This window comes from Myotis daubentonii, chromosome 13 (genome assembly GCF_963259705.1).
Source record: "Myotis daubentonii chromosome 13, mMyoDau2.1, whole genome shotgun sequence".
NCBI classification, from domain to species: Eukaryota; Metazoa; Chordata; class Mammalia; order Chiroptera; family Vespertilionidae; genus Myotis; species Myotis daubentonii.
The window spans coordinates 4798813-4812694 of NC_081852.1; the positions used below are offsets into that span (position 1 = coordinate 4798813).

The following is a 13882-nucleotide window of genomic DNA, read 5'->3' on the forward strand; positions in this document are numbered from 1 at the left end:
GATTTTAAATGCAGTTAGGTCTGGGGATCCAAGTGCAGTCCCACCAGCAACTTGAACATCACCGAAACCTTTTAGAAACGCGGGCTCCAGCCCCACCTCAACATTGTGGAAGCAGAAGCTCTGAGGGGTGGGGCCAGCAATGTGTGCGGGCCTCTTGCCTCCTGGGTTAAGTCATTCCTAGTATCTTAACTGTGTTGTTGCAGTGGTAAATGGGATTGTTTTTTAGTTTCTGTGAGTTCACTAATGGTGTATAAAAATGCCATTGATTTCTGGGTGTTAATTTTTTATCCTGCTATATTGCCAAATTGATTTATTAAATCTAATAGTTTTTTTGGTGGTCCTTAGGGTTTTCTGTGTACAATATCATGTTATCTGCAAATAATGAGTTTTACATCCTCCTTTCCAATTTGGATGCCTTTTATTTCTTTTTCTTGTCTGATTGCTGTGGCTAGGACTTCCAGTGCTATCTATACTAATAAAAGGGTAGTATGCTAATTAGACCAGATCAACCAGACATTTTCCCAAAGTCTGACTTCCTTCTGGACAAAGCCACGGTGGCAGGGGCCAAGGCAGGTGCTGTTAGGGGCATTCAGGCCGGCAAGGGAGCAAGCAGTTAGGGGCGAGATCAGGCTGGTGCGGGGGCACAAGCAGTTAGGCGGCAATCAGGCTGGCATGGGAGTGGTTAGGGGAGGATCAGGACAACAGGGGAATGGTTAGGAGCCAGAAGTCCATGATTATGAGGGGGATGTCTTCAGAGGGGTCCCAGATTGGAGAGGGTAAAGGCCGGGCTGAGGGATACACCCTCCCCCCAGCACGAATTTCATGCACTGGGCCTCTAGTGTTGAATAAGAGTGGTGAAAGCAGACATCCTGTTCTTAGGGGAAATGCTTTTAGTTTTTTCCCATTGAGTATGATGTTGGTTGTAGGTTTGTCATATATGATCTTTATTATGTTGAGGTATACTCCCTCTATTCCAAGTTTGCTGAGAGCTTTTATCAAAAATGGGTGTTGGATTTTGTCAAATGCTTTTTCTGTGTCTATTGATATAATCATGTGATTTTTCTCTTTCAATTTGTGTATGTGATGTATCACGTTTTTTGATTTGCAAATATTGTACCAGCCTTGCATCCCTGGAATAAATCCCACTTGGTCATGGTGTATGATCTTTTTAATACATTGCTGGAAGCAATTTGTTATTATTTTGTTGAGGATTTTAGCATCTATGTTCATTAGGAATATTGGCCTGTAATTCTCTTTCTTTGTAGTGTCTTTACCTGGTTTTGGAATTAGGACAAAGAGATCTTGGAAATGTTCCTTCCTCTTGAATTTTTTGTAATAGTTTGAGGAGTATAGGTGTTAGTTCTCCTTTAAATGTTTGGTAAAACTCCCTTGTGAAGCCATCCGGACCTGGGCTTTTGTTTGCTGGGAATTTTTTGATTACTGCTTTAATTTCATCAATAGTTATCAGCCTATTCAAGTTTTCTGATTCTTCCTGATTCAGTTTTACAAGATTGTATTTTCTAGGAGTTTGTCCATTTCAACCAGGTTGTCCAGCTTGTCAGCATATAGTTGTTCATAGTATTTTCTTAGAGTCCTTGGCAGTCTGTGCTTTAATGAACCTCCAGATGATTCTGACGTGTGAGAACCATTGTCTGATAAAGCACTAAACCATTTTTCTACTCAGAGCATGTGATTTGATGGATGGAAATCCTTTTACAAGAGCAATAAACCCATTAAATACAGGGTATGAATTCAGTTTGGGGCAAATGAGAGTTAGTCAAAGAACATTGTAACAACCTAATAAATGAGGAATGAGATTATGCTTCTGGGGGGAGGCCCATGTACAAGCTAATTCATTATGGATTATGTTCCCCTTTTGTAGTATAAATGAGGAAAATATCAGCTTTTTAAAAAATGTATTAGGGTCAGATCTGTGCTATAATGTTTTAAAAAATATTTTTTTTAGAGAGAGAGGAAAGGAGAGCGGAGAGATAGAAACATTGATGAGCGTGAAACATCATCAATCGGCTGCCTCCTACACGCCCCTCAGAAGGGATTGAGCCCGCAACCTGGGCCTGTGCCCTGACCTGGAATTGAACTGGTGGCCTCTTGGTTCCTGGGTCGATGCTCAACCACTGAGCTGCACCGGCTAGGCAAGTGCTACCAAATTTTAAAGCAAATTAGCAGTTCTCCAGGTCATACAGAATTAAGTTAAAAACAGAAAAATCAATCAATAGTATCCAGGGGTGGGCAAACTTTTTGACTCGAGGGCCACAATGGGTTCTTAAACTGGACCGGAGGGCCGGAACAAAAGCATGGATGGAGTGTTTGTGTGAACTAATATAAATTCAAAGTAAACATCATTACATAAAAGGGTACGGTCTTTTTTTTTTTTTTTTTTTTTTTTTAGTTTTATTCATTTCAAATGGGCCGGATCCGGCCCACGGGCCGTAGTTTGCCCACGGCTTGTATAGACTAAACACCTCAAAAATAAAATCAAGCCATTTTAAGAGATTAATCTATGAAAAATCATTGGTTTCATAAGAGAAGGAATTACTTTTTAATATGGTTTTTTTGAACCATTTATCCATCAAATGTGTGCCAGTTCCTGTGCAAAATGCTGAGCATGGGGCGGGGGAGCTCTGCGCTCAAACACCTCAAGAAGACCCATCACCTATGAGATGCCAACACATCAGTGGACAGTTAAGAGATGAATGAATGAATGAGTGAGTGAGTGAATAGGAAGGGAAATCCAGGAGAAGCCTCCAGAAGGCCATCTCATATTTCTTGGTGGGTTTGGGGATGATGACTCCCCAGAAGGAAGGCATGGCCCAAAGAATGTCAGGGGTCCAGGCAGACAAAGTGAGGCGGGTGTTCCAAGCCTGGTCCTGGTCCATGCAGAGGCGTGGAGGTGGAGGACAGAGCCCAGGGCATCTGGAGGCCAACAAGGAGTAAGAAGAGAGAAGTTAGGAGTGGGTGCAGGGTTTGGAGATGGTGGCCTATAGCCCTGTTTCTCATCCCACATTGATAACTTCCTACAGTGCAGAGAGTGAACCATAACCTGCTGTGTTCCTGAAGGAAGCAGAATAGTGTTCTCCTAGTCCTGGTGTGGTGATAGATTTCTGTCTACTGAACAAATTAAATGTTTGGTCAGAAGCAAGGTTGACAGACTGCAATATATGTAAAAGCATTTGCACGTCAAACTAAATTAAACCCCAAAAGGGAAACTGTACATTGGAGAATATGCAAGAGATGGAACTTACCAAAGCCCAGTGGCAGAGCGTCGCTGGAGGCAGCCGGCAGTCATGGACGGGGCCAGTCCACCGTGCTCCTCCACTGTGTGACGGAACCCCTGCAGCCGGACTCCTGGTCGTTAACATGGGAATCATGCTGTTCTCAGAGCTGCTGTGAAGGTCAAACAAGACATGCAGAGAAGCCCTAACCGCGGACTAACAGCGGGACCAGTTCCCTCCCCTCCTCATCACTCACAAAGACACTCAAAATTAGAGCCAACATTTTGAGGCTTTGTGCCAAGTCCTTCACATACACGATCTTACTTATTCTTATAACAACGCCACGAGTTAGGTGCTGTAATTATTCCCACTATATAGATGAGAAAGTAGAGGCACTGAGAGGTCAGGCAACTTACCTCAGGTTTGAACAATTCCTTAATAAAGCTGGGATTTGAACCCGGCTCACTCTTTCTTCAGAACCCAAAGTCATAACCCCCATGGCTACTGTCCCCAGGCTACTGTCCAGAAAGCCGCCGAAAGGAAAAGCCAAGGGGCAGCGCTGTGGAGACAGCTCTGGGGAAACAAGGCTTCGTAGCAGCCGTCAGGGGTTTCTAGAGAACCTGGGAGAGTGCCCCAGTGCGCAGTGGGTCTGCTGCCCGGTCCCAGAGCCCGGCTCCTGTGGCCGAGGTGCACAGGGCCTGGCCCTGGGGTCTCAGCCCTGGACTCTGGCGAGGCCCTTCCCTCTTTGATCCCGTTTCCTAAGCCACAAAGTCAAACCAAACCAAACAGAAAAACAATGATAGTTCAGTCTTCGAGGGATTTCACAAAGGTTAACTTCATTCATTGATTTATTGATTCATTGATTCATCCATTCACTCATTCATTCAACACATATGTGTGCCAGGCACTGAGCTGGGAGTACAAAGACTTTGACACTGAGATATCAGTAAATAGTGTCATCTACTGAGAATGCTTGGTAAACTATAAAGCATTATAAAAATAATATTTGTTATTATCTTCTTGGCGGTGGCGGGGGCGGGGGAGGTTGGGGGGCGGGGGGAAGGGTACATGTCCCAACAAAGTAGCTCAATTATTGTTTCCAGTAGTGAAAATTTGCTATTAAAACAAATGCCCAATTACAGAAGAATGACCAAGCAAAGAATAGTCTATAGCTATTAAAAATGTTAAGGGCTCTCATTCTTCCGAAATAAGCAGAGTTGCTGAGAAATTTTTTCCTTTTTCTGTGACTGCCTGCCTGGCTCTAAGAGAGGACAGAGACGGAGGAGAAGCTCAGCTGCAGAAAGTGAATGAGAGTTTGAGAAAGTGCTCGCAAGTCAAGCAGGCCCAGGGTGCTAACTAAGCCTCAGCCTGCACGATTCCAGTTCTTAATGGAAAAGGAAAAAACAAATCTTGTAACTGAGTGTTTCGTCTGCAAGATGACAAGTAACCTGTTGGGTTTCCCCCACTGCCCTGGCCCTGGCCGGGGGTTGGCTGGCACTGGCCGGGACACTCCTCCTCGCGGCTGGCTGCTGGTCCTCACTCTGCCTTTCGTTTCAGACTACATCACTCTGTTCAGCACCAAGTGCCACGGCTGCGATTTCCCTGTGGAGGCTGGTGACAAGTTCATCGAAGCCCTGGGTCACACCTGGCACGACACCTGCTTCATTTGTGCAGTATGTTTTCAGCATGGGGTTCTGGCTTTCTGAGAAGGGGCAGGAGGGACCTAGAGGGCCAGACCCACACTCTACATCCTTCCAACTCTGGCCTTCTAATATTCTGATTGTTTATAAAAGCTGGCAAATACCATGATGCCTTGATATGTCACAGTTGAACAAAGTTTTATTACTAGTAATTTTTATTAACCAGGATGGCTTTGTTGCTCTCCATTTCCTTAGGGACAACAGAGAGCCCAGCACCTGCCTCACCAGCGTTGTTCTTAGTAGGTGAGAGCAGTGGCTTACGCTGAGATTTAAAGGAGGCAGATGCTTCCTATAGTTGTAAGTTGTTTCAGATATGATGAAGTGATTCAAGAGTTCCCCCCCGCAAATTTTCATTAGGATCGATAGATTGGAGCTTATTGACTAATCCTAAAAAAGCTGAGATAAAGTTTCTTTTGATACAACCTTTAGAAAGTAGGATTGAATATCATTTCATTTTTCTAAATGGTCTTCTTCTTGATGTGTAGTTGCCAGGAGATAAGCCCTAGATTAACTATTAACCATGTGTGATGTATTTCTGCTAGACAGCCCGGTCATTTTGATCAGGGAGATTGGGGGTTGAGACTTCAACAAATGAAATGGGGGGTGGGGAATGGGAGAGACACTGATTTTCCAGATCTTTGAACACATTCTCTAGTTGCCTTTTATAGTCTTTTAAATACATCAGGGCCTGCACTCCAAAGAGAAGGGGGACAATGATATAAATATGCTGACTTTGGGGTTGTCCCCAGTTCAGCAAGGCACAGAATATGGCTCTCTGACCCTTACACTCCAGCTGTGGCTTGTCTGATTCTAAGATGCTGCCTACACGTCTGATTACCCAACTTCTGCAAGAACCCAGGAGACTTGGAGGAGGTCCAGGGAGACAGTGGCACAGAGGCCTCTCCTAGGCAGGCTGAGGCGAGGTCTGCGTTGCATGGAGAGGGAGCCGTGGCAGACGTGAGCGGGGTCTGCTCCCTTGAGCTCGCTGTGTTTGGCTGAGAGGCATGATCACAAGCACAAGTCCCAGAGGGAGAACCAAAGAAGCAGCAAAGCTTAGGGCTGTTCAGACTGAGATTACAGCTAAGTTCTGGTCAAGTGTGAGAGATCCATAGCTCTGCCCAAAGGACCCGCCCAAAGGAACCAGGCAGATCCCATCCTGTGGAGAATCACCATGTCCTCCCGCAACGAGCCCTGTGTGGCACTCCGTCCTGTTAGGGTTTATCAAAATGGAACATGGCTTGAATTTTTGGAAAACAATCTTTCTATTGGAAAACTTTGAGGGTTTTCTTGGTTCTCTTTCCAAATCACTTTTAATGAGCATATATTTTTCTTTTAACTTAAAAAAAAACCACAGCAAGAAAGGAAGACCAGGACTAGCTCTCCCAGTTGATGGTGTTTCCCGCAGTCATATCTCAGGAGAGCACACCCTTCAGACTAATTCCAATGGCCGGGTCTGGGAGCGCAAGAGCATTCCAGAACTTCCCCCTCAGGGAATTTAGAATCTTGAAGGAAAGCAAAGCTGCACAAACCAGCAATTCACAGCCGCACAGACAGCATTGCTGAAGTCCCACGCACATAGAACGAAGGCTCAGAAAAGGCAGCGTGGGTCAGGGGAAGGGCTCAGCCCCTGTCTGCCTTTGGCACTTGAGTTCCAGGGAAAGAATTTGGGTCCTACCTTCCTGGGGGAAGGATGTCTTCCTGGCCCCTCGTTTCCTCCATGTGTAGTGGGTTTCTGGCCCTTCCTCACCAGCGTGGGTAACAGGAGGGGACGCTGGTGGCATAACTTCGTGGGCAGTGCTGAGGCTGCTGCACCGGCCTATTTCATCGCCTTCCACTCTATAGCCGGCACTGGTCATGGCCACCACTCCTTCCTAGCCAGGCTCGATGCTCCTAGACCCCGGACCTGGGGAGCGGCCATCCCGGCTGTGCCGGTGCTGAGTAGGCTGGAGACCCCCTCCACCACGAAGCCACCATGCATCCTGCCTGCAGCCTCCTGGCCCAAGACACTGAGCACAACCTTGTTATGACAAATCCTGTTCTCAGCCTCATCTCATAAGGAGCCACCTCTGAGGTTCTGGCCCTGCCTCATCTTTGGTCTTCAGTCCCCCCAACTCCTTGTCCAGCCTGACTCATCCCAGAGTTCTCACCAGTGGCCAGCACTGTCGCAGGCCAGGCAGGGTTGGCAGGCTTCCCCTGGCCAACCCACTCCAGAGCTGCCTTTCTGTCTCCATGAAACCTGTCTCCAGTTGGATCTTGAGTGCCACCTTCTTGGACTTGGCTCCAAACTGTCATCAGCAGCTGGAGGCCACACAGGTGCCTGGTTACGCTCAACATGACTGCATCCGCCTGGGATGTTTTCAGACACTTTCAGGTCATGTCTTCCAGAGCCCACTGGCAGGTCTGTGGGACCCTAAGGGTGACATCAGGGCTTTGCACACGGGGCCCTCACGATGCCGCTTTTCTTTCCAACTCTCTTGGCGTGGACACACGCTCACTGACCCCGTAGGGTGATTGCCCCATCCTAATGCCTCCCCAAATGTGGGAACTCCCCCTGCATTTCTTTACCCAATGTTAGCGTCCTGGGTGTGGCCCCAGTTCTACTCCCCGTTAGGGACCCTCAGCGCCCTCTCTGAGGCTGGGCCAATCCCAGCCAATGTGGCTTCCCAGCTGACTCTGACTCATTGCATTATTGCTCACCCAGGGCCAGCCTACACATTGGTAGTCTAAAAGCTGGGAGGGCTGGAAGCATTTTTCCAAGTCTGTTGAGATCTTGCTTCCAGTTGTATCTTCTGTTTGGCTCAAATACATTTTTATAAAGCTTCTCTCAGGTTTGGACATTCTTACATCTATAACACGAGGCGGGCTCTTTGCCAAACAATGTGCATAAGTCTCTCAGTCATCCGGCCTTCATGGTGTAACGCACACAGAACCCGACTCGGTGCCATCCCTTCCCTTCCTCAGAGTTCTTCTCTCAGGTACACCTGCCACACGCAGGCCGGGTCCCATAGGGCAGTGCCGACTTTTTTTGTCTGTTTTGTTTTTGAATTTTGTTAATCCTCGCCCAAGGATATTTTCCCATTGATTTTTCGGGAGAGTGGAAGAGAGAGGGAAAAACAGAAACACCGATGTGAGAGAAACACATGGATTGGTTGCCTCCTGCATGAGCCCTGATCAGGGCCCAGGCCAGGGAGCCTGCAACCAAGGTACATGCCCTTGACGGGAATCGAACCCGGGACCTTTTGGTCCACAGGCTGACGCTCTATCCACTGAGCCACACTGGCCAGGGCAGCGGTGGGGACTCTTACTTTCTTTCACTCTGGCTAGAGGTATGTAAGCTTACAGGTGACAAGCTACTGAGGGCTTTGTTTGGTTTTTTATTTTACTAAAGTGAGAGTTCTCTAGTGGTGTTTGTGGAGCTTATTCCTTTCATTGCGAGTGAGGATAATTTTCTGGCGTGTTTGCTAGTTTACTAACGGTACTTTTTTAGATGTTAGCCATCTCTGTGGATATTGACGTATGAACTAGTATTGGTTCCTTGTTAATTTTTGGATAGTGCCAACGGGTCTTCAGCATGCATATTTCTCTATTCCATTAATTTAATTTAATTTGAGTTTTACTCCATGTTCCTCTCAGGAAGTCTTCAGTTCATATAGTTTAACCCAGCGAGTCTGCTTCCGCAGTTAAGGCTTGGAGGTGGGAGAAAGGGCTGCTGCCTCCCCCTCTGCCCGGGACAGCGCTTTCCCTAAAGGGGTGACAAACCTTTGGCGGGTGCCCCCCCCCCCCCCCGCCCCACTCGGGCCTGCACGCGGCCTGTGTCACCCGGTCTGTTTTCTGTCCCAGGTCTGCCATGTGAATCTGGAGGGGCAGCCGTTCTACTCCAAGAAGGACAAACCCCTGTGCAAGAAGCACGCGCACGCCATCAACGTGTAGGAGCCCGGGCGGGGCAGGCGGGCCGCCGCCGCTGCTGCTGGAGGAACGGAGACCCTGACGGATGGAGAGGGAAGCACCGAGCGCTCCTGAGTGTAACTTAGTCCTTCTCTGCACAGATTGTGCATTTGCCTAGTTCAGACTAGAAGCCAAATGGAGGTTCCTAAGCCAAAGTAGTAATTAACCCCAGACTGGACTTGCACCTCGGACGTTTAGGACCGCATCCTGGGAACTCAAAAGTGAAAAACAAAAAGTAACTTTAACTTTCCCCAGCGATGCACGGCCCGGGCCACCAGCGCCAGGCGAGCGGGCGGAGGAGGCTCCAAGGCCGGGCTCCGGGCTCCGGGCTCCGGGCTCCGGGCTCCGGGCTGGCAGCGCCACGTGCCGACGGGGCGGGTGTCCTCACGGGGCGGGGGTCCGCGGAGCCCAGGGGGCGCGGGGAGGCCTCCCTGCGGGGAGGAGGCGGCGTCCTGGCTGGTGCGGCTCGGACCTCAGGCCTCAGACCTCAGACCTGGAAGGAGCGCGGTCAGGGAGCCCCGCCTCGCAGGGCCAGGTCCTCCCTCCCCGCTCCCCCAGACCCCCTCCCCCCTCGCCCCCACCCTCCCAGCCAGAGGCGGTTCTGCAGCTCCGCTCTCAGTCGGAGGCCGCGACGTCCCAGACGCTTAGCTCCTTTACAAGTCGCGACGGGAAAGTGACCGGGTTTTCCCGGCTTCGCTTTACCGCGCGGGAGAGACTGAAAGCCGCCCGGTTCGGTCTGGCCTTGTGTGTGTGAGGCTGGGGCCCGCCGCCCCGCCCCCGGCGGCCCCGAAGCCCCGCCCCCGGCGGCCCCGAAGCCCCGCCCCCGGCGGCCCCGAAGCCCCGCCCCCGGCGGCCCCGAAGCCCGGCGGCCCGCCAGCGGGAAGGAGAGGGGCGGCGATGGAACTGGGTGGCGGGTGGGCGGGGGCTGCCCACACTCGGGGCGGCGGGAGGCCCCCTCTGCCAGCGTCAGTCGGAAGGCAGGCCTCCCACCAGCACCGGCCCGCGCGCGGGTGCTGGAAGGAAGAGGGACTGACACTCATCATGGCCACTGGGGCTCAGGTTTTGAAAATGTTTGAGCTGGGTTGATCAAGCAATTGTTTATAAATATTTATTAAAATAGACTTGGGCCTTTAAACTTCTTTAAAATAGCAGTACTAGCTAGCGTTGAGCAGGCATCTGGGAGCTTGTGCTGAGTTGGAACCGGCGCCTGGTCTCCCCTCTGGGCAGCGACACGCGCGGTTGGAGTGGAGGCTTCTCTCATGTGCAGGACGCTTAGCGCTCCCCCCCCCACCCCTGCCCGTGTGGGCCTCTCTGCACACTCGAAACCTTTCATACGAGTGCGTTACACTTCTGAGCACAGCTTCCAGGGACTTTCTACCGAATATGTCCCTTCTCCCAAGAGAGGGAAGCAGCTAGGTGTGTCCCTCGCAGGAAGCCCATGTCTCATTCCCAGGGTAACCCCCAGCCCCCAGGGAGCATCAGGGGGTGCATGAGTGAGCTCCCACCAGGCCCTGTTCAGCGAGGGGCTGCGAGAGAGCCAGGCGCAGGAGAGCCTGCAGGTTCTGCAGGTTCTGCAGGAGCTGCAAAGTGCCTTGGACATTCTGTTATTTTTGGAAAGTTCAAAGGCACAGGGACAAGGAGGTTGCAGACTGTACAGAAAGGCTCTAGGCAGCTTTCTCTAAAACAAAACAAAGCAAAATAAAACAAAACTATTACATTATCAGGGCCTGGTCATGAGGGAAGGAAAAAGTTCCTAGAATTGTTCTCAAAAATATCTTTTAAAATGGTACACACACACACACACACCGCACAGGTGATGATCAAAAAGTGTGTGATCACTGAAAAGTGAAATATCTCAAAGGAGAACGTCATAGTCCTTTATTGGATCGGTGTTTCTACAGCTCAGAGCTAGTGGAGATTCTGAGGAACTCTTATTTATCAGAGCCCAAAACAAAATGTTTTTTAGGGCAGCAGGGAAAGGAGTAGCTTTGAACAGGGTTTCTTCGTGTTTGTAAGTTTGTATCGCCTCAGTGTGAAGGCCGTATCTATTTCAGCTTAACATCATGGATGGCCTACAACACCAAACACAATTTTTAATAGTTCATGGTGTAGAGTACACTTTGGATCTGCAGTTTCTGTCCCCGTATTGTTCACATTTATTTAACATTTATAAACATTGACTCTTTGCAACAGAGTGACTTGGGCTTGCAGTGTTGGGGTTAGGAACCTAGCTTTTCTAATGTTAACTTTTCAACACAGATACTTTTGCTTTGGGATTTCTTTTTTAATTTTAAGATTTCAGAAGTGGAATGTAGTGTGTTAGAAGTGTGCACAAAACTATTTGGCATGGTTTTTGTTTTGATTTTTCTTGCCATGTGAATTCTACTTTTTAGCAAAATAAAACTCCCAAAAGACCACAAAAACAGTTTTCTGTGTAAAGTGTTTCATGAGACACTGAAAGCAGGGTTCTCTATATGGCCACCAAAGAAGCCGGACGATGCAACAGGCCAGGCCGCGGTGCTGGCCCGTGGCCCGAGGCAGCCTCCCGGTGAGGAGCACACACGCTCGCAAAGTGGTTTCCAGGTAAATGAAGCCCAGCCTGGCCTTTCTTTTGGAAAGGTTTATTTATCTAGCTACTTGGTGGTTAAATATTTCATATTTATTTTTATTCTGCTCTACATGGCTTCATATCTTAAAAAGTTGCTATATTTTCTTCCATATCTTTAGTTTTGAAATAAGCTCAGAGAAAAATCCTCTCATGACATTAAGAACAAAAAGACCTTTCTGAGGGTCCTGTGCTTAACAAAACCAAATCTTTTCCAAGGTACTCTGTTTCTAGGCATTACTTGAAAAGAAAGGACATTTTTTATAATTTACTTTTGAGTATCTAAATCATATTTTGAAAGAGATATGCAATTACAAGTAGAAAGAAAATCTCATTATTTTAGTACTTTTTAAAGCTATAGCAGTTCTTAAAATCTGTGAGGGAGGCATTGAAATTTGGGGAAGGACCTCAGATCACCTGGACATCCTCCAGATGGGGCGGGTGGAGTGAGGAGGGGCTGAGGCCCAGAAGAGAACGGTTTCCCAGGATACACCAGCCGGGGATGCAGTGGGAGCAAGAGAAGAAACATGGACTTGGACATGGTAAACCAGGCTTATAGCAAGGCTGATCTAATCCTACCCACGTGACACTGGGAGAAGCTCTCCAAGCCTGCCTCTTCACCTGGAAACGAGGCATTAACACCTGCCTCACAGTGACAGTTTGGGAACCACATGCAATAACTTTTGGAAGAAAATTGCAATACAAATGTTAGTTATTATCACCGATAAAGTGGGGTCGGAACCCAAGCCTTCACTCCTGCTTCGTTTTCTTTTAAAATATATTTTATTGATCTTTTACAGAGAGGAAGGGAGAGGGACAGAGAGTCAGAAACATCGATGAGAGAGAAACATCGATCAGCTGCCTCCGGCACTCCCCCCCAACTGGGGATGTGCCCGCAACCAAGGTCCAAGCCCTTGACCGGAATCGAACCAGGGACCCTTCAGTCCGCAGGCGGACGCTCTGTCCACTGAGCCAAACCAGTTAGGGCACTCCTGCTTCATTTTCTTAATTCCTCCAACTTCTCCATCCAGAAAAAAAAATCCATTGGGAAAACCAGCAGTGAGAATAAAGATGACACAAATAGCCCAGAAGTATGAACCACGTAGATCAGAATTTGGTTTCCAGTAGTTTCCCTTATCTATGGGGAATACGTTCCAAGACCCCCAGTGGATGCCTGTATATACTGAACCCTATACATACTTTGTTTTTTTTTCTATGTATGCATATTTGTGATAAAGCTTAATTTATAAATTAAGCAGAGTAAGAAATTAGCAATAAAAAAATGGAGCAATTATAACAATATATCATGATAAATGTCATGTGAATGTGATCTGTCTCTCTCTCTCACAGTATCTTATTGTACTGTACCTACAGTGTAGATATGCTGAACAAAAGGAGGATTCACAGCTCACGTGAGATTCTATCATGCAACTCATGCGATGTAAAACTTACGAGTTGTTTATTTTTGGACGTTTCCATTTCATATTTTCAGACCACAGCTGACTGTGGGTAACTGAAACCACAGACAGTGAAACCATGGATAAAGGGGGGCTACTCACCTTGTACCAACCTTTCTGTCCTCTTCACTGAGGACTTCTGAACAGAATAAAAATTGTTTATTCATTTGCTCACTTATTCATTCTTGTAACAAATATTTATTGAGCATTTACTGTGTGTCAAGCACTGCTCTGAACACTGGGAACATGAGAGTGAATAAAAGACAAAATACACTCTTTTCATGGAACTTAGATTCTAGTCATTTGGAATCAACCAACCAAATAAGTAACTAAATTATGCTGGATTCGTTCTGAGGAGAAACATTTTCACAATTGAAAGCTTCTCTACAGGGTAACACCAGCACTGAGCCGGACTCAGACTCGCTAATAATAAAGACATGGCGTGAAGGATGGGTTTTGGATCCAATGGCAGAAACAGATACATATGCGGTTCCCCTGAGACTCGGCGTAGGCAGGTGAGCTGGAGGAGCACTAGGTCCCTCAACCAAGAACCTGCGTAACTTGTCTGAGCACAGAACATGGAACTCCAATTCGGAGCACACTGCCTAACGCCTGAGCTCAGTCTTCCCTGAACTCCAGCTTTCCCAGAACAACCCCAATATCAAATCGCCTTTCTTGATGTTCCACTTACACGTTTCCACAACTTGGGCTTTATTTTTAGAGTTGCTTTAAGTTCACAGTGTAACTGAGCAGCAGGCACACAGATTTCCCATGTACCCTTTGACCCCACTCATGCATAGCCTCTCTCGTTATCAGCATCCCCACCAGATCAGTGCATTTATTACAATCGATGAACCTACATTGACACATCATTATCACCCAGAGCCCATGGTTTACATTAGGGTTCCCTCTTGGTGTTGCACAGTCTATAGGTTTGAAAAA

The 13882-nt window shown here is 47.9% G+C and overlaps 1 protein-coding gene across 4 annotated transcripts in view; it reads left to right on the forward strand.

The window, feature by feature from the left end:
* Positions 1 to 11303, forward strand: part of LDB3 (LIM domain binding 3) — a 57452-nt gene extending 46149 nt beyond the window's left edge. For all 4 annotated transcript variants that reach the window (XM_059662039.1, XM_059662044.1, XM_059662040.1 and 1 more), the window contains 2 exons: positions 4791 to 4906; positions 8774 to 11303. In XM_059662039.1, coding sequence (XP_059518022.1) covers positions 4791 to 4906; positions 8774 to 8863 — 206 coding nt within the window. In that variant the 3' untranslated portion in view covers positions 8864 to 11303. The remainder of the gene's footprint in view (positions 1 to 4790; positions 4907 to 8773) is intronic.
* The last annotated feature ends 2579 nt before the right edge of the window (positions 11304 to 13882 follow it).